At 40.6% G+C, this 20,216-nt stretch overlaps 1 protein-coding gene across 2 annotated transcripts in view; it reads right to left on the bottom strand.

Moving 5' to 3' along the window:
* The window catches only part of spata5 (spermatogenesis associated 5), a 222,940-nt gene that overhangs the window by 198,661 nt on the left and 4,063 nt on the right, over positions 1-20,216 (bottom strand). For both annotated transcript variants that reach the window (XM_041796946.1, XM_041796947.1), the window contains exons 5-10: positions 18,781-19,422; positions 18,280-18,409; positions 18,000-18,056; positions 17,720-17,843; positions 12,757-12,858; positions 12,259-12,412 (exon numbers count right to left, since the gene is read on the bottom strand). In XM_041796946.1, the coding sequence (XP_041652880.1) occupies positions 12,259-12,412; positions 12,757-12,858; positions 17,720-17,843; positions 18,000-18,056; positions 18,280-18,409; positions 18,781-19,422 (1,209 nt within the window). The remainder of the gene's footprint in view (positions 1-12,258; positions 12,413-12,756; positions 12,859-17,719; positions 17,844-17,999; positions 18,057-18,279; positions 18,410-18,780; positions 19,423-20,216) is intronic.

Below are 20,216 nucleotides of genomic sequence, written 5' to 3'. Positions count from 1 at the left end.
AGGCAAACCGAAAAGCTTTCAGCTGACAAAGTGCAGGGCTCTGTGTTTATTATTCCTCATAATCGATTTTACTGCCTCTTTTTTGTTCCAGTGGGCTTCCCCTGTTTACAGAGGCTTGTAAACAGTGCGCCCGGATGTGGCACAAACCAAACAAGCTCACACACATACTACACACTCCGACAAACACGCGCCCTCACACACAATTTGCACTGTTTAGACTGTGGAAATGAGTCATCTGCTCGCACTGGGATCAGTCGAACGCCAACAGGACGACAGAAAGACGCCCGGAGTCTGCGAGGCTCCACAAGACCGCATGATAGCTTCCAATACCACACAAAACACCTAGAGGGATTCATTATGAGGATCTGGAATTTATAATCCATGCTGGGCTGGGAACAGGGTCAATGTAATGTTTGGGGAAATAAGATCAGGAGAAATCCGAGCCTGTGTGGTTTTATATCAGAGGAAATCTGCTCAGAGATCTTGTGCAAACATTTAAATACAACACCTTCTATTGGCTGTCCTTTAATTATTTTAAGACAACAAGTACTGGCAAATTTCTGCTGAATTAATCTGCATCTACTGACAGAAACACATGGAAGCTTTCTGCCCCATATGCCTATGAGTTTTACAGTTGAATTTTAATCTGAAGATCTGAAGAGGACTTCATCTTTGTAGAAGATTTTTGTAAGAATTTAGTATTTATTGTTTGTTATTTACCAAAAATCTAACCAATAAATTATTTTTTGCACCTTCTCCAGGCTAAAAATCAAAATATTTCCAGCCCTGTGACTCAAAAATGAAGCAGCATTGCAGCACTGAAAGCTGGGATTTTTGCAACAACTTCATCCTGTGACAGTGTGCGTGCTGATACACCCGACACAAGGAACGGTCTGCATGACGTGACGAGGAGCTACATCAGATACAACAGAAACTCTGTTAGGAAAATGTTTATGAATGGAGTTGCTGGCGTGCAGGCGGCTGTACATTTTTGTGCTGTGACTAACGCAGTCCAGCAGATCATCTGAATTTGTACATAAATCTGTCAACCTGCGAGAGACCATGATGAAAGCCATGTCCACTTCAGACACGAGACTGAAGAAGTTCAGACGAGGAAGGACGATAAAATGAACGGCACTGATAACTAAAAGAAGTGTGGTTTGATTTCCTAGGGATTTCGAGTAGCTTGTGGCTTGCAGCTGTGCATCAGTGGGAAAGTCAGTCATGGGTTTGATCCCCAACTCCTGCAGCCACGTATTAACGTGTCCTTGGAAAAGACACTGAACCTTTAATTCCATCACTAGGTATGGATGTGTATGAATGAGATTAGTGAATACTGATGGACACTCTCTAAAAATCACAGAAAAACAGGCCAGGCATGGTTTAATCCGCTCCACCGTGTTTATCTGCTTCCATGCCTTCACTGCATGCTCTGCTGTCAGATGAGCATGGCTGTTCAGCTCCTCAGCAGTACAATGTTTGTCCACTAGAGGTCCTCATTTAGGGCTGCAGAAGTTCAGCTGTAAAGGGTCTTAGCTTTCCTTCTACTGCAGAGAAGAAACAAAGTAATTTTATAGTAGTTGAGGACTTAACAGTACTTTACTGATTCAGGATCAGGGTGCAAAGCAGGTTTGTTCATTATTATTTATGGACCAAAAGAGGAGAACAAAGGCCAACTTAAGACTAATAAAACCAGCTACCTTGTTTTCTTTTTTGGCTTTTTGAGGCAAAATTAGGAATCAAGTAAAACATAAGTTTAAACAGCCATCCTAGTTTATGCTCATCAGATCACTGGAGTATTTCAGGATTTTGAGAAGTGAATTCATGGAACAATCACTGAAATATTTTTGAAATGACCAACCTCAATGGCAAGAGGAAGAATGTCAGATCTTGACTGTGCTACCAAAGAGCTTTGGCTTTTAGATAAATGAGATCTAACATAAAATCAATAGGGATGCATGATATTAGATTTTTGATTTTTTCCAATATGCTGATGTTTCTAAAACTGATAAAGATAGATATGCACTCCCTTTTTATTGTAAAGAACACCAACTGTCTCCTGTGCAAAGAGAGGCTGAGTTAAGTGGGGAAATAAACAGTCGGGTGGTTGTTTTAGGTTTGTGGCCTCATTCAAAATGTTCAGGGCTGACAGTGGGCCTCTTTGGGAGAATAGTGCCCTAGGCCCAGGGTTGCCAGGTCTGCAGTTTTCCTGCAGAATTGGTCTACTTTTTACTTACTGCTGCGGTTAGATTTTTTGTCCGCGGGTTGAGCTGACCCATTTTTTATGTTGTGTGTATGAGTATTTAACATCCATATCAGAACAAACTAGTTTATTTACACTAAATTATCCAGCAGAGAAGCACGAAAACATGGAATACGGCACTCAGACATACACACCACACACAGAGAGGTAGCATGACTGTGTGAGCACAAGCAATATATGTAGTGTTGCAGAGGTTTTACTGATTTATTTTGAATTTCAGCATTGGGCTTAGCTTTGGGTGGGTTTTGGGCTAGTTTTGATCGACTATTGGGCTGGTTTTGTCACACACACCTGGCAACCCTCCTAGGACTCACATGAAAATATTAAACATTAGTTTCCATTATTACCGTGGTGTATTAGGGTCACTCTAGACAAAAAATATAAATAAATACATAATTAATAATAAATATCTGGCGATTGTCAAGAAAGAAACTCAAAATTCTCAAGTCTTTAATTTATAAGAAAAGAATTATTATAAAGTTGTAAATGTGCTTAAACTTAAATATTGAATTTTGGAGACTATAAAGTTGAAAATCCAATCACTGTTTTCAGTTTGGTTTCTTTTAGATTTTATGGTTTACACTGTTGGAAATTTACAATTTCAAAAACTTGACATTTTTGAGTTAGCATCAAAATTTGAGACTTCTTAAATTTGGAAATGTCAAGTTTTAGCTTGTAAATTTCCAAGTTTTCAAACTCTAAACTCAGTTTAATTTCTTGTAAATATATACGAATTTATAGTCTCAAATAGTGCTTGTTTTTTTTATCTTTTAGGTTGTTGCTAATATAGTACGTTCATTATCACCATCATGGCTTTAAAAATGATGATTTACATTCATCTAAATTTGACAGCCTAGCAGACAGGGTCCTGCACCCCCTGAGCTCTTTGGCACCCTCCCTAGGGGTGACCAGACTCCAGGTTGGTAACCAATGTACTAGAGTTATCTGTCACTGCACAACCGGGGAGAGAGAAAAGCCGTTAAAAAGCAGTACAGCCAGCCGGGTCTACATATATACCCAGCACATTTTGAGCTCACTGCTTGCAAGGCACTGTAAGGCAGCAGTAGGGCTGCAACAAACGTTGGTTTCAATCATCAATACATCGGATGATTCATTTCTCGATTCATTGATGAATCCGATGTTGTTGCTTTTTTCAGGGGGGGTAAATTCCTTGGTAAAAAATTAAACATGGATATTCCAAAGCTGTCAAAATAATGTTAGAGTTTAAATGTCTACATTCTTAAACTAAAGAAAACAAAATTGTGAGTTCTGTTAAATTGAATAATTTGAGCATGCCATAGAATAAACAAAAAAATGAATTTCAAAGATGAAAATTATATTTTTTATGTTATTACATTGCCTCCCTCCTTACAAAAACACATAAACACTCTAAATTCATACTAATGACAACAGCCTGGGGATATGATTTGAATGAAAGGCTCTTATAGTGAGATTCTGCTGTTATTACATCCTCTTGCATTTGTTTTATCCCAGATGAGCCACAGGTAAGCCTCAGCTTCTTAAAGTTATTGATGTCATGATAACTTATAAACATTTGTCACTCACTTATTCAACAAGCTAACATTAGTTTGTTAATGCTTGTTGTCAGACTGACCCGCACTCACGGACGGACACAAACTCTCTCCTCTCTGTCACGCATACACAGACACACACACACACACACACACACACCCAGCTGCTCCTCTCGCCCTGTGACTGCAGCTCACACTTTTACTTTCTCTCTCCTGCTGAAGTTTCAGGCGACATTTAGAACACAAAGTGAAGCAAATATTATGGATTACATTAACGTCTGAGAGTCTATCACTATTGTTTTTATCCAGTCTTATATCGTAGCAGAAACTAAAGTTCCACCAGAGTTTTACGACAACAAGCTATTTTTAGATCGCTGGCGTCTCATCTCTATCATGAGATACGGTTGATGATGAATATATCTACTCAATTCTTTCCACTACTCATCAGATTACAATCAGAGAAGTACTAAACTAAGCGAAAGTAAAGTTTATCAGCCGTCTGTGTGTGACGTCAACAGCTCCACGCCACGCAAAGTGACGACATAATCGCGAGACACAACTAATCAATACACTTACACTTTTAATTATCGATTCCTATTAATTTAATCGATTCATTGTTGCAGCCCTAGGCAACAGATTTTCAATAGCACCAGGTTGTGTACAATATGTAACAGTTACATTTGCAGCAGTTTGTACAGGTATGTTGGTTGCATCTTAATGTAGGGTTCTGTTAACTTTTTCCAAAAAAAAAAAAAAAAAAAAATAGGTAGAAGTGCATCTTATAGGTCATATCTTAGCGTATTTTCTTTCACAAAAAAACCTTTATCAAACAATGCTAGGCCATCTAACAAATAGTGCAAACTAACTCTGTATTTATCACATTTGAAGTAAAAAACATCTTACGTTGCCCATTATAAGTCATTTTCAGCTGAGAGAATTCCAGACAGAAAAGCTTTTTCAAGTTTAAAAAAAAAGGGCTCTTTACCTGCCAGATGTCTTGAAATAAGGCCTACTCATTCAATTTCTGATTAAGCCTAATCTTAAAATGCATAAATAAAACTTGGTTGCCCCATTTGAAAACAATTAACATCTGAAAAGTACATCAGACCTTATTTTATTCTTTGTATGTCTTGAAATAAGATATTTACCTGGACTTGTCAGCTGAATCTGGCTTAAAACAAGTGTAATGAGATATTTGGACTAACAACCAGATAAATACACTCGCTTTGATATAAGTTTTTGCTGTGTTTTTTGTAATAAAAAGTACAGGGGATAGGGATGGGGCCTCCTTAATCGTGAGCCAAATCCCCATTTTACTCTCCAGCTGTAAAATCCAACCTTCATTAAAGGATCACAGCATTTGACCTGGATCCCCTCAGTCAGTACACATGATATAAAGCACAGACTTTCCTAATAATTTCTGCACTCAGCGGAGGCTTATAGGGATTCGGGACTACCTTGATGAAACAGAGTAATAGATCTGGTAAAAGTGTGCTCTTGCACTGGATTACATTAGAAACTGGCTGATCCGTGATCAGCTGTAATTAGGCGCTGATTATACAACACATCTGTCGTCAAGAAGTTGTTTCTTTGGCTCTGTTAAACTTGGACTGGACAAACAAAAACTTCCCAAATGACATCAAGATTTCCATCCATTCTTGTGAGCACACAAACAAAAAAAGGCGCACATACAGGAGAAGCTGCCCGATCTTGATGAAGAAGTGACTTAAACAGTCCTGCTCTGTGACCTAGAGGGGGGATGGTTTTGTGCTGTGGGCAGGATGTGAAACTGTCACTGCACCATGCTTACTCTTATCTACCAAAGGTGGAAGTCATTATGTATCTATGTATGCGTCTCTGCAGCTGTGCAAGGTGTAGATCTTGTGTGTGACCCTGGAGTGTTGCAGCCGTCACTAAACTGTCCCCCACATTTTTATTTTTCAGGAAGTGGTGCGTCGGAGGGTACGTGCCCCCAGCAGCTCATTGTTACCTGAGCAGCAGAAGGAAACAACTGCTGTTCCTACTTGATGTGTTTTTGTGCCTCTTTGGCTTCTGTTCCTTTCAAAGAAAGCTGAGAAGGAAAAAACAGATATCACAATGTGGGTAAAAGAGTGTTATGAGTATGTATTAATGTGTCTGCGGCTGTTTGTGTTTATATAGGTCTAAACAATGCCAGTATTGGTGCAGTTTTAGTTTAGGGGAAGATAGCTCTACAAATAATTCCCAATGACTTAAATGAATAGGCCTCTACTGACGTCTTGTCATGTTTTCATGGAAGACAAAAGTACTCTAGCTTTACAACAATAGATCTCATAATCCACATAAGAGTCATCATCACACTAAAAAGAATAAGAACACCATTAGCGCCAAGCTTTAGGCTTATGCCGGGAACGCTGATTCAGCAGACATTTGAAAACTGCAGAAAGTAAAAAAATAAATGAATAACAGAAATAACAGAGAAAAAACTGTTCCCTGTTTATTGATGTAAAGACTAATGATGTCAGAAGTGGTTCGAAATATTTTTGTTCACTACATGTTAACCCCTCTCACCCAGATGTGCATAAATAACATCTTTTTTAAATCAACAATTAAAAAATCAATTACCTTATTGGTATCAGCCATCTGCATTTAGAAATTAACAGTTATTGGTATCAGTTCCAAAAATACTTAATGCATTACTGATTTTAATACACAGCAGCAAAATTAGAACCTCCAGCCAAAGACCAACATGACAGGACCTGGGCCAGGCCAGGATCAAGGGGAGTCAAAGACATCTGATCATCCTGTTAGAAGTAGCTGAATTACTAAATGTTCCCTGTGATTTTTTGAGTTTTAGCCTTTTTGTTGTTGTTTTTCCCCCAAAACAACTTTTGTAGGTGCAGACCCTCTGCACAAACTCAATCTGACCAGAGATGTACTGACCAGCTCCACTGCTTGATTGTACTTAAACCATAGACTGTAAAAAGAATTTGGCAAAGCCTGTGTGATGTCAGCTGTTTGATAACAATAGGCGGACTCAAACTGCTTTTGAAGCCAATCCGTGGCAACCTCCATGTTGAAATCGCTGTCTCAACCGAACTTTGGATCAACCTAACAGCAGACAAGAGCCCGCCCACTGAGCTCAACTTCCTGTCACATAAGCTAGAACTAAAGCTAGCCTTCTGGTTGACAGATAGGTAGTGTCTGCCCAAGCAGCAACCTCCGGTCCTGAAAAAGGAAGCCAATGCGTAAGTGCAAAAAATTGCTATACCACGAGTGTCCACTTGAGGCTGGCTGCAGCAACACCTGAAGTCCCGTCTGGACACATGTTAAACAGCCGGTTTTGACACTAGTAATAAACTGGTTTACAGCCTGGTTCAAAACACCAAACGTGTCTCATTATCTAGAGTCTTATTGTGCTCCCACTGTACGGGGGGTGAATTTTTTTGTAGCATGATCGTTTGGATTATATTTACGATGAAAGCTGATTGGCGTGTCTCATTTGATTGACAGGTAGCTCAGCAGGCAGAAGCTCCGTTTCTGTCAACCAGAATGCTAGCTAGCAGGCTGACAGGAAGTTGCGTTTAGTGGGCGGGCTGTTATGTTGATCTAAAGTTCGGTTGAGACCGCGATTTCAATATGGAAGCCTCCACGGATTGGCTTCAAGAGCCATTTGAGTCTGCCTATCGTAAGCAGACAACTGATGTCACACGGGGTTTGTCCAATTCTTTCTACAGTCTATGCATCTGCCTGACAAGCTATCTGTTAATCAAATGAGATGCGCAAATCGGTGGGGCAGTGAGGTTTTTCTTAAATATAATCAAAATGATTGTGGTACAATAAAATTCACTGCCCGTACAGTGTGAGGACATGAACACATTAGCTAATGAGACACCAGTGGCGGACTGGCCATCGGGAGCACCAGGACATTTCCCGGTGGCCTGGGCGCTGAACTGGCCAGCAATTGCCAAGAGTCGGGATCAAAGGCTTGGATCCGGTCACGCAGATTTTTTAATGAACAATCCGTCATGCAGCTCAGGGTATCTGACTCAATGAAGCTCACACAGATTGAGCAGCAACGTAGGGCACAAACACACCCCCTCCTCTTTTTTTCTGAGGCTCTCTACTGTAGAGTGCAGGCAGACACACACCAAGTTGCACCCCGCCCCCTTCCTCCCACACCTGTAGTTCTACTGTAACGTCCCTAAATAAGCAGACTGTGCGACGTTAGTCAGTTTCACTGCAACTTTATTTTGCAGAAGTACACAGGCTAGTGTGGCCATAGCGGCTGCCTAAACAACAAACATTACTTGCCGTGACTTCCTAGAATCTCGCTCATCCCTCATCATGCAGCAAACTCTCGCGTCTCTCTAACTGATATGTTCACTGACACTCCAAAAAACTTAGAACTCCGCCAACAGTCACACTCCTGGCTATATTTTTTTAACATTAACACTGGACAGTGAACCTGCCATGAATAGTCCATTACACAACATTGAAAAATGAAGCAAGATCGCCAACCCAAGAGGAAAGGTGGAGCAGAAAGGTAATAAGGTAAGGTAGGTAAGGTAAGTAAGGTAATCAAATTCCCGGTCTGAATTATTGTCCCAGTCTGCCCCTGTGAGACCCATTTTGTCTTTTGAACCAAGCTGTAAACCAGTTTATCTCAAGAGTAAAAAAAACAGCTAACATGTGTTGTGTACGACACCTACAGTGTTCCTCTGCAGCAAGCCTCAAGTGGACACTCGCGGTATTGCAATGTTTTGCACATCCGCATTGGCTTCATTTTGCAGGACCAGAGGTTGCCGCTTGGTTGAAACTCCTTTCCATAAAAAATGCAATCTATATGGTTTACTTATGAAACATTATAACACCATTTCAAAAACATGCATCTCTTATTCAGTCCCTTCTGTGGTACGATGGAAACATGAAAGATGCAAAAAAACAAGATTGCGGAGTTAGTGTATGTATAAATACAGGGCTTATTCTAAGTTATTAAAAATTTAAAAATTGTTCAAACTCAGGTGATTAAACACTAATTCAAATATAACTATTAAGTTTCATTTTAACCAAGTTTGTTTGCTAAATGCTACTAGGCTAAATATTACACACTGTGCCTTCAAGAAGACAAAAAGGGAGAAATAACTAGCGTAGATCAAGGCAAGTTCATTCCAAAAGATGTGATAAGAACAATGCAGCCAGATGACACCACTACCCAGTATGCACTGCACAAAAATAGCAGCCTACATGGAAAACTATTTTTTAATTTTCTCCAAAGAAATCTAGTGTGTTTATTTGTGAAACATGTTTAAAAGACACCAATGTTAATCTAATAAATTCAGCAAGTCTGTTGTGTTATACAGTAGTGTTGTGAGCCTATCAATCATTAAAACAACAGATTTTATCCTTTTAAATCTCCATGAAGTTCAATAAGCATTGAACAAGTATCAAACATTTTGACAACCTTATTAAGAAGAGGTTCTCTGACTCCATTGTTTACTCCAAGTGCTGTCTGAAAAACACGCATGGTGGTCTTTACAAGTTTGAAAATGGATAACGATCATATCATTCAGTTTGTTAACTTTTCTCAAAAGCAACGTGTAGTGAGTTATTTTTGACAAGAAACTGGATAAACAGACTTAGTCAAAATTAATTATTGCAGTGTGAAAATCTTACAGAAAAAATCAAGAGAGAAAAAAGACAGAAAAAAGTATGAATTACTCTCTGAATCTGTTACTTGTACTGCGGTGTGGTGTGGATGGCTTGTGTTTGTCTTGTGATTTTGGTCAGGAGATTTGGAGGGGAAGTGAGCTGAGTGAAACGGGGTTGAGGAGGTTGTTGTTTCCCTCCGGGACGTGAGGAGGTTTTTCAGAAAACACTGCCAGTCACGTCTGGCCCTCTGCGGACAGTAAATCACGCTCTTCTGCAGAGTGCTTCCGCACAGCAGCCCCTGCTCCCTCTTCAGCTGGAAATGCAATACGCCACGTACCCTGGGCTCTGGGACCACCCAGGAGGCCCATGGCGTCACACACAAAAAAATAAACGTGCATGTGCACATATAATGCACACACACACTCACACAGCTTCCACATTTAGATGTACAGCAAAGAAGCCTTCATGCTTAACCTGGGGATGTGAGGTGGATTGGTTTGTGGCATTATGGATAAGGGGGAACAGGAATTTCACAACAAGTGGTGGCTTCAGAGGTTTCTCTCACTGGGAGCTGAACACCACAAAAACTCCCAACTTCCTATTTGGCACAAATCAAAGGACGGTAAAGCCTCTGTGTTCAAAAAAGCTAAAAGCATGTCAGATACTCCAAGAAAGACATTGTAAAACACTAACGTAGGAAGAATGAGTCACAAGAAATCATGGTTTTTCAAACAGAGGGGGGTTCAAGCATAGTTAAAGCTCATAACAAAGTGTTGTCCATGTGCTTTTTGTTGATTGGTTGGATGCCTGAGCCCATGAGGCAAACCATTGAAAGATGGTGAGCACTTCTGGGCTGAGTGCCGTGTGTGACTTTGTTTTGTGCTCAAAAACAATGTTGGTCTCAGGAAGTACAAAAAGCAATCAAAGAAAGAGCAGAACATTGTTCTGAGCGGCCAAGGACGTTTTTGATGCTAATGATGTTTTGAGGATTAAGGATTTATAACTATGACTTTATTGTGAGTGAATAGACCTCATGTTGTTAAAATATTGATCCCCAGGGTTTGTGTTACGCGAGTGTTTCTGTTTGATTCAAATGAAATGATACACGTCTTCCAAATGAATTCAGGCATGACTTTCCTGACTTTACTTCACTTTAAATAAGCTACCAATCATAGTTGGTAGCAGTTAATACTGTTGACGACACGAATACACTTCACATGCTACGATGCAAATAATCATTCAATTATTTAGAGATATAAAATGTAGACTGTCCATGTCAATTTAAAAAATGACTACTTCCATGTGATATACATTTTTACATTAAAGGGATACTTCAACATTTCGGCAAATTCGTCCATTGCCATAATCCCTATATTCTTAGTAATAGGTTCATTACCTTCAGTTGTCGGTGCAAGCAATTTTTAGATCGGCCGCTGCCGAGTTTGGACCTGCTGTGTCAACTCAAAGTAAGCAGACAGTATCCCGGCTTTCCCTCATCAAACTCATCAAATACACAATCCAACAACTCCAAAACGCTCTCGTGGACAAGTTGTGACCTGCACATTGTTGGATTGTTTTTACACCTCCATTGATATTTCAACAGTTTTAAAACTCTGAGAAATCCTTAGTCTTACTACTATGATTGTCGACGTTCCTGTTATCAATTTGCGCCACATCATTGCTCCAGTTGTCCCTGATAACTCTAGGAAGACCTCTTGGGTGTACTGGTTCAAAACTGGTGCTATGAAAAATTCATTAATATGTACAGATTTTCCAAAAATGCTGCACTGAGTCATCATTCAGGGACTTCTGCAGCTTTCCATTTACCTCAAAAGTTGGATGTTGGAGCTGGGAATGAAGTCATACCCAAGTTAAATGCATTCCATTTGCTACAAGCTTGAAAGAGTAAGTATTTGAACAGGAGAACAACTGGACTCTGTTGAAACACGCCCACAAGGAAACATACTGGAATGAGACAGTACACCTGCTCCATGATCTTTACAGTCATTCATTTGCTCTTATTGCTGTGGCTGTTCTGGGATTCCCTTGCCCTTCCACAATATATGTGGAAAGTATCAAGCAGAAACAGCGCATGTTCCTGCTTCTTGTGCCTACAAGGAAAGCCTGAGGCAGGGAGAGAAGCAGCAATAAACCCCAGAACAGAGCAGGCAACAATGACAACAGAATGACATTAAGTCAGATGTAGCATAAAGGAGGAGCTGGGGTGAAGAAGGGTTGAAAAAAGCAGCATGCAGAGGGAACAGCAAAGCATAGCAAGGTTAGAGCAATTTAAATATGGCAGCATGAGTGCAATCAGCCAATAGAGTGCCTAGAGTGAATGAGCTGGACATCACCTGATTCAAGTGATCTCAGTTATACGGCAGTGCTTGACTCCATGGCCTGCCTGAACCAATGCTATACATTCTACTATTACAATGGCAATGCCTGCTCAGAAAAAAAAAAAAAAAAAAAAAGAAAAAAAAAATTCTATGTACTTTTTGATTTTGGCTCATTATAACCATTGAGCTGCAAGTTTTTTTGTATTTTAAGCTTTTAGAATCCTAAAGACCCAATCTTTCCCATTTACCACTGTTCATTTTGATGGAATGTTCTCACCCAGAAAGGGGCGTGGCCAGCATCATTTGGGCAAAGTACCTGCATAGATTGCTCTCATCAATTTCTTAAAATCAAATGTTTAAAAATCAAGTTTGCACAGAATGTTTAGAGCACAGAGAAGTAAAAAGAAAAACATGTTAGACATCATCTCACCCCACACCATCTAGCATGTTTTTGATAGTATTTTGACATGACACTTAGACAGCATTTACTTGCCTGCTTCTTTGCAAACAGCAGCGAGGTCGGCTCCTACGTATCCGTGGGCAACGTCAGCCAGCTGCATTACCTCGGCAGCTGAGGCGCTGCAAGGCACCAAACTCAACTGCTTCTGCAAAATATCTGCACGCTCCACAGCACCGGGAACTCCAACCTGCCAAAATGAAATAAAAGCTACATTTTGTGGAATAGAGAGTTTTAGTTCCTCTAACTGAAGTAGAACCCAAGACAGAGCCTTGAGGAATGCCAAACCACAAATGGCTGGAGAATTAAGAGAGAGCTTGATGTTTATCAACAACAAAATCAGTAAATGTTCTCCATTGCTTACATTGCATGCACTATGATAATCACTTTTACAAGCTCCATTCACAATGAGCAAACAGGAAGGTGTTAAACAAACACACGCGTACTGGTGGGTTTTAATAGAAGAATAACATTAAATCTCATACAGGACACTGTTTAAGTCATGCAGTACAGTTTCAGTGTGTTAATGCGCACCTCCAGCTCCTTGTCAAAGCGTCCTGGTCGGCGCAGTGCAGGGTCAAGAGCATGGGGTCGGTTTGTGGCCCCCAGGACCAAGAGCTGACCTGAGTGACCCTCCTAAAAGAGAAGGAAAGAAGATGAATCTTATTCTAATTACTATAGCTTTTGTAGTTTTATGGTATGGTGCTGATTTAAACACATACTTACACTGAAAAAACAGAGTATATTAGAAACCTATCATTACCTCACAATACAATTGGAAATTTATACAAATATGAACTAGAATGGCCATCTGAGGCGGCAGACCCACGCCTAAGCAGCGCCACCGAGAACTTATGCTCCCATTGATTACTATGGTGTTCAAAATTCCAAAGTCTGAGAAAAACTGAACGGGTGCACAGATCATCACCAAAATCTAATCAATTCTTCCCTATCACTATCCCAATATTCCCTGAAGGTTGGTGAAGATCCGACTTTCTGTTCTCGAGTTATCTTGTACACATACAAAGAAAGAAAGATACGGAGCCCTTTACATAACCCCCTGCCGATTTCATCGGCGTGGGTAAAAATAAAATACACTGACATGCTAGATAGACTGCTTCACATGGCATGGTTAATGTTTTGCATCCATCTGGGTAACACCCCATAGTCTGTGAACCTTTTAAACTACAACTTGGAGGACTGGACAAATTTTCTCTCATATTTATTATGGGCTAGAGAACCTGAGCATATGAAGTAGTGGGCATGCACCACCGTACACACGCAGCTATTATCATAGTCTACTATCAGTGGAGCCAGTTGCTAAATCAAAGCCGGTTGAAAACATCTTTTCCACCAAGAAAATCTTTGCGTGTGGCCCTTTGCTCCTCCTTTAATAGAGAAATGTATTCCTTCTCTGCCATTATAGCTGCATCCATGCTAACCCTTTCACTTGCCAACAAGTTTGTAAGAGTTTAAGAGATGGGATGATGTTCAAGAAGGACAGCCATCACTGCAGTCCTCCACCAATCTGGGCCTAAGGTAGAGTGGCGAGATGGAAGCCTCTCCTCAGAGTAAAACACATGAAAGCTTGCTTTGAGTTTGCACAAAACTCTGCATGAAAGCCAAGACTTCTGTTTAGCCACTCTGCCATAAAGCACAGAATGGTGGAGGGCTGCAGTCATGGTTGTCTCTCTGAAACTCTGTCTCCACACAGGATCTCTGGAGCTCAGTCAGAGGGACCATCAGGTTCTTGGTCACCTTTTACAAAATTTCAAAAGGCCCTAAGAAAAATATAATAATAATATAATAATAATATAATATAGCGGCCACTGTGCTCTTGGGAGCCTGCAGTACAACTTTTTTTTTTATAGGCTTCCTCAAATCTGTGTTTTGCAACAATACTGTCTCTAAGCACTGCAGCCAGTTTCTTTGGCTTGGTTTATGCTTTGATATGCATGATCAGCCGTGAGGCTTTCTATAGAGATGAGAGTGCCTTTCCAAATCATGTTCAATCAATTTAGTTTAATTTGTAATTATTGCTATGCTGATTGGTGACTCTAAATTGCCCGTAAGTGTGAGTGTGTCTCTGTGTGTCAAGTAGAAGAAAGCCTTAGTTATGATTTTGGCTTCCTACAATCATGAAAACATGTTAATCAAAGTTTAACCATGTCTAATAAGCAGTCCTGGTATGATAATGCTGTGATTGACTGGCGACTGAATGTCAAAGACGTGCCCAGCTGCTCACACTGTGACAACTGGGATTGGCTCCAGCCCCCCCAGCAACCCTGAACGAATGATGGATGATGGATTATGGATAAATGTCAAGACTCTTCTTTTTTTAACCAGCAGGCTGTTATCTGCTTCTGGCATCTTTTGTTCAGTGTCAGTAGCTGTCAGAGCAACTAGCAACGCCATATTTTACAGAGAAAAACAAGCATTATTTCATTCAGTTAGGAACTATTCAGACTTTGAATTTAACTGTTTTCTTTTATGTATAAAGAATAAGGAACAAAATCAGGGAAAGGGATATTTTGCATTTGTATGAACCCAGTATCTTGATGCATAGCATATCCTGAGTTTAGTGTATATTTTCATCCCTTAGTAAAGTGTGTTAAAAAACTGTTGTTTTCTTTCTTAAGGTAGGGTTTCAAGAAAAAAATCAGCAAAAACTACAAAAGTTAAGTGTGTGAAGTCAAGCCCCACAGCTTTGCTAACTTCAGGGCTGCTTTCCCAAACTCCTAGAGGTGTAGGAATAACAGATGATGGATATGAACCATTGCATCTTAAAATACAGCAGCCAAATCGACTGTGCTGGTTGAGATATATGGCAAGAATTACATGCAAATTGTTGCTTTGAGTCAGCTCTCAAGAAGCTAAGTAAAACTTGAACTGAAGACCACCAACTGTAACTCTATCTGGTTGGTTTTCAAAGCCTCAGAAAATGTTTGACTCGAGCCTAATGCTAAACTTGTGTGTTTATCAGGGTGGTCTGTCTGCAAGATGAGATTTTTTTTTCACCTCTCATACCACAGAGAAAGCCGAAACACAAATAAATTATACTGCAGGATGAATGGTGAGGTGCAGGACGTGCTTTCTCCACATTCTTCCAACCAATCAGTGCTGATGACCTTGGATCATCAGAGGGGAGCTGGTGTTTCTGTGTAATATCCCCAATCACAATGAGAGCTCTCTTCTCCCTGGGCACATGGAGATGTACTTGACCGCTGATAAAGTCATGCCAAATTGACAGGTCCTGGCAACCTTTCATGATTTGTTTCCCAGGCTCCCACTGGGTGTTCGTGTGGGGGGATCATCTTTTTTCTCATCACGCACTGACAGAGCAAAGCGTTTCAAGGACAAACAACACCCCAGAGATACAACCCACAGTGTCTGAAGGGCGTCCAGCACGCAGAGATGATTTCTGCATGACAATCTGCATTTCCAATGAGAACATTTCCTGACAGAGCAACGATCCTGCCGGAAGCCAAACTCACAATGTGTGCTGATCCAGCATTTGATGCTCAATGTAAAGCAGACCTGTGTAATTGTTGTAATGATATTACAAGGACTGTTGGTTGATGGAATAAGGAGATGACGTGCAGATGGACATTTCATGATGCAAGCACTGGCCAAGTTAGAAAAAATGAGTGGATATGATCAGCCAGTGCAGAGTTTAGTGGAGAAAATAGAACAAAAAATGCTTGCAGTTGTTCCAGTGTTCTATGTGTTTTGTGGCTGAGCTTCGTCCAGCTGCTAGACTTGTTATTCTCCAGCAGATCAGCATCATCAAATGTTGTAGGTGATGCCCCTGAAGAGCCACAGGGTGCATTAGTATTGGAAATCAAACTTGGTTGCACCAGCAATGTATGCACAATTTCAAATGTAGCCTAGTTTGCACCAGCATGCAAACGTCAGACATTGCATTGCATTGTGCAGCATCACATGCTGGCTGTCTACATTGCCTCTGATAAATATCTAATTCTCTACCCTGCAATTACTTTTACTTTTCTCCTTGTAAAAGACAGCCTTCCAAAGCAGGTGGATAGGCCGGACCATCATCAGGAAAATCCATCTTGCAAAAGTCTCATCCACAATTTTTGTGCTTAACTGAAAATGAATTGGACCAGCATCATTTAAGTAGAACAAGGCAGTAGCTACAGGTAGGCTTTAGTTAGCTGTTAGTAATGGCTGCCTCCAGTTTAGTGGTTAGCTCAGATGTAGCTATAGTATAGCAGCAGATTTTTTCAGAACTGGACAACATTTCTTTATTAATTACAAAGCAAAGAGCTACACTGAAAGCTTCTCGTAACGAAAAAGAACTTTTCACTCATCTGCCAGCCTGCTTTGGAATGAGTTTGCAATCATTACTGGTGGGGTTGGGTTGTGCTGTAAGCCGATGTATCCAATAGCCGCTGCTGTGATAGCTGTTAGCTCGTATGTAGCTGCAATATCGTGGCAGTTTAATCAGAACTAGACCAGATTTCTTTATTAAAACAAAAGCAAAGGGCCAAACTGAAAGCATTTCATGACAAAGACATTTTTGCACATCCTGCCAGGTTATGGCATGAATTTTATCCACAGAGAAACTCCACCTGCAGAGCTCAGGTTACAACCAGAGCTGGGCATGTCTGCTACCTCATTTTGTCTCGTTCTGATTGGCCAGTTATGAATGTGACAGACAGAACGTTCATCACTTTCCGAGGATGTTTTTAAAATCCCTGCCCTTTCTAAATGCTTTTGTATGGGAGGTTTTCTAGATGAATGTGAAACATATCCATGCAATGGATTTTTTAAGCTGTTTATCTAAAAATAATACACTATCTAAATTTTAGATAAATAGTATCCAAATGTCCTAAAGCATTCAAAAATTTAATCTCGTATATAAAATAGGTCCGTAAGAGAGGAATGCACCATCAAAAAGAGGAAGACAACATAATTTATTAATTCCTGAAGGGAAATTCACAGTTTACACTCCATTGTTGAACATATTACACGCACATAGCCTGCGTTACATGCAAACATGCACAAACAGGATCCCCATGGACATGGACTAATAGAGATATGTTAGAGTAATGGCCTTTCTGCTCTCGTTGAAATGCTGCCAGGAGCTGCTGGGGGTTCAGTGACTTCCTCAAGGGCACTTTGACAGGAAGTGAACTGGCACCTCTCCAGCTACCAGGCCAAAGTCCAGATATGGGCCAACCAGGAATTGCATCGGCAACCCTCCCATTCACAGCCCAAGTCCTTAAAGACTGCTAATGATTTCGGTAACATTTTGGGTTTTTCTACAACTATGAGTGTGTGCATTTTTCTTGGTAATCAGTCAACAATGGGTGCCTCGGACTTCTAATTTTATTGCAGTGATATCCTAAAGGTGTTGCTATCATTTGAAGTTTAACAATATCATGTTCATGTTTAAAATTCTGATATTTTGAAAACGCTACTTTAACCACTTGTTTGAATATATTATGGTAGAGGAGGGTAAAAGTTTACTCACTGAACCAATCCCATCCATCAGAGTCAGCAGAGAAGCAACAACTCGTTTCTCCACCTCATTCTGAGCTCCTTCTCTCTTTGGACACAAAGCATCAAGCTCATCGATGAAGATAATCGCAGGCTGTCTGTAAAAAAAAAGCGCAAATGTCAGAGAATTATGGCACAGTGGGAAACCTAGCTATACTAAAGCTGTAATGATTAGTGCAGAAACAATGAGGGCTTCTTTACTACCAAGATAACTAATACAATTTTAACTACTTAAATTGACTGAGAAAGTTTACCTCTGAGATGCTTCAGTAAAAATCTGCCTCAGCCTTGCTTCTGTTTCACCGTAGAATCTGCAAAGGCATAAAACAGCATACTTTATCACTCTGCATCTTTAGTTCTACTTCTAAGTCATAATGTTTTTGTGGAGTGTTACAACACAGACCAAATTGGCAATGGTTGGCACCATCTTTTAAAGGCTTTCATGCATTTAAAAAAACAGAGTACACTATTAAGCAAATTTACTTCTTGGTTTGACTGAAAGTCGTGCAAAATTTCTAGGCTGTGTCTTCATACTTGCTCATGATCTCTGGGCCATTGATCACCGTCATGTGTGCTCCAACCTCATTGGCTATGGCTCGGCCAATCATAGTCTTTCCTGTACCTGGGGGACCGTACAGAAGAACTCCTCGGGGAGGTGGGATCCCTGCAGGAAAAATAGCCAACAATAAGTCTTCAGAATTAGAACTCTAATGAGACATGAAGCTTTTAGGTACTTTGACTTGTAGGGCATGTTATGGATCCAAGATAGCATTACTTTCATTGCAGGCATGGATATTTTTACAGCTTTGGAGTTAAGTATAGTTTATTCTATTTGTAATATGCTTACTACAAGGGTACAGACAGCAATGGTGAATACAAATGTCAATTTTTCCTCACTTAATTTAAGATTTTATTTAAGTTTGCAAAAAAAGTACCGGTACAAATGTGTGAAGCTAGCGTTCATTGGTGTAATCCATGCCAGACTGGTCATTTCTAGCAGAAAAGACTAATAATGTGCATCACTGTAACATTTACCATAGTTGGAGAAGAGCTCAGGGTGTTTCAGTGGAAGCTCAATGGTCTCTCTGATGACATCCAACTGGCTGCTGAGCCCGCCAATCATGCTGTATGTGACTTTAGAGCTTTTAGCTTCTTTATCTTTCTCTTTCTTCCCTGCATTGTCCCTGAAGCTGACTTTGGTGGAACAGGAGAGGCAGTAGAAGGTGTCAGTACTCAAAGCACCACCAGGGGGAGCTGTGGGGATTCTCTCTGAGCTGAGTGAGCTCTCTAGATTGACAGCATCCTCTGCTGAGCCCTCTGTGGGAGGATTCTGGGAGCTGTAGGAAGGAGCAGGGGTTGAGGAGAGAGGGGAGAGAAGAGCTGGTCGGCGTGGGGTGCTGGCTGAAGGCCCAGGCTCTGCAGGCGTGCTTGGTGTCTCTTCAGTGTTGTTGTCATCCACAGTGAGTTGGCTGAGCTGCAGAGAGAGGTCAACTGCTGAGGAGTCCAGCACTGAGTTCATCACAGAGGACTCCTCCGTGTCAGGGCTCAGGCCCGGTGGAGGAGACGGTCTGTGGAGGGTGACACCATCCTCCCCTCTGATGGCCTCGACCCTGAGACTGCATGAACGGCCAAAGTAGGTCAGGGGAATGACATTTCCAGGCAAAATGATGGTCCCAACTGGATTAATAAAAACAATCAGAATTATCAGACACTAAAAGGAACCCTGCATAAAAGAGCATTTTGAATTTATTAGATTACAATTATTTTCATTTATTTGAGGTTCAAAGAAACACGTCAAATACTTAAAATCAAGAAATTTAAAAAACAGATTCACATAAAGTAGTAATGTCATATGGCTGCATTGTTCTTCTACCTTTAGAGTTTAATTCTGAAATCCTTTTTTAATTTTAAACAGATGAGCAGAAAGAAGTTACTGTAGTGTAGATCAGAGTGAATGAGGATAGTCCAAAAGATGTTAGATGAACAATGGCGCCAGGTGACATAAGTACCCAGAAAGCAAGGCACTGCAGAGGCAGTCAATCTATCTTTTCAGTGTTCTCCAACATGTAGAAATGAAGCGTTTTGGGGTGCAGGTGGCTGAGTGGTTAAGGTGCGCCCCATGTACGTGGACAGCCCAGGTTCGAATCCGGCCTGAGGCCCTTTACAGCATGTCTCTCCCCCGCTCTCGTCCCTGTTTCCGACTCTATCCACTATCCTCCTCTATCAAATAAAGGCCAAAAAAAGGCCCAAAAATAAACCTTAAAAACAAATGAAGCATTTCTTTGTACGACCAATATGTAAATTTTACTGATGTTTATCTAGTAAGATGAGATGTTGATATGCTGTAAAATTTTAGTTTTTGTTGTAAATGAGGACACAAATAACAAACATGGGTTTCCCAGTTAAACAGGTTATCTAAGTAGGCATTCAAAAACCTGTAGGCGTAGACCTAGTTGTTTAAACAGGGCTAT

Source organism: Cheilinus undulatus, linkage group 10 (assembly GCF_018320785.1).
Source record: "Cheilinus undulatus linkage group 10, ASM1832078v1, whole genome shotgun sequence".
Taxonomy (NCBI): domain Eukaryota; kingdom Metazoa; phylum Chordata; class Actinopteri; order Labriformes; family Labridae; genus Cheilinus; species Cheilinus undulatus.
This window is presented reverse-complemented; position numbering and strand designations above follow the sequence as displayed.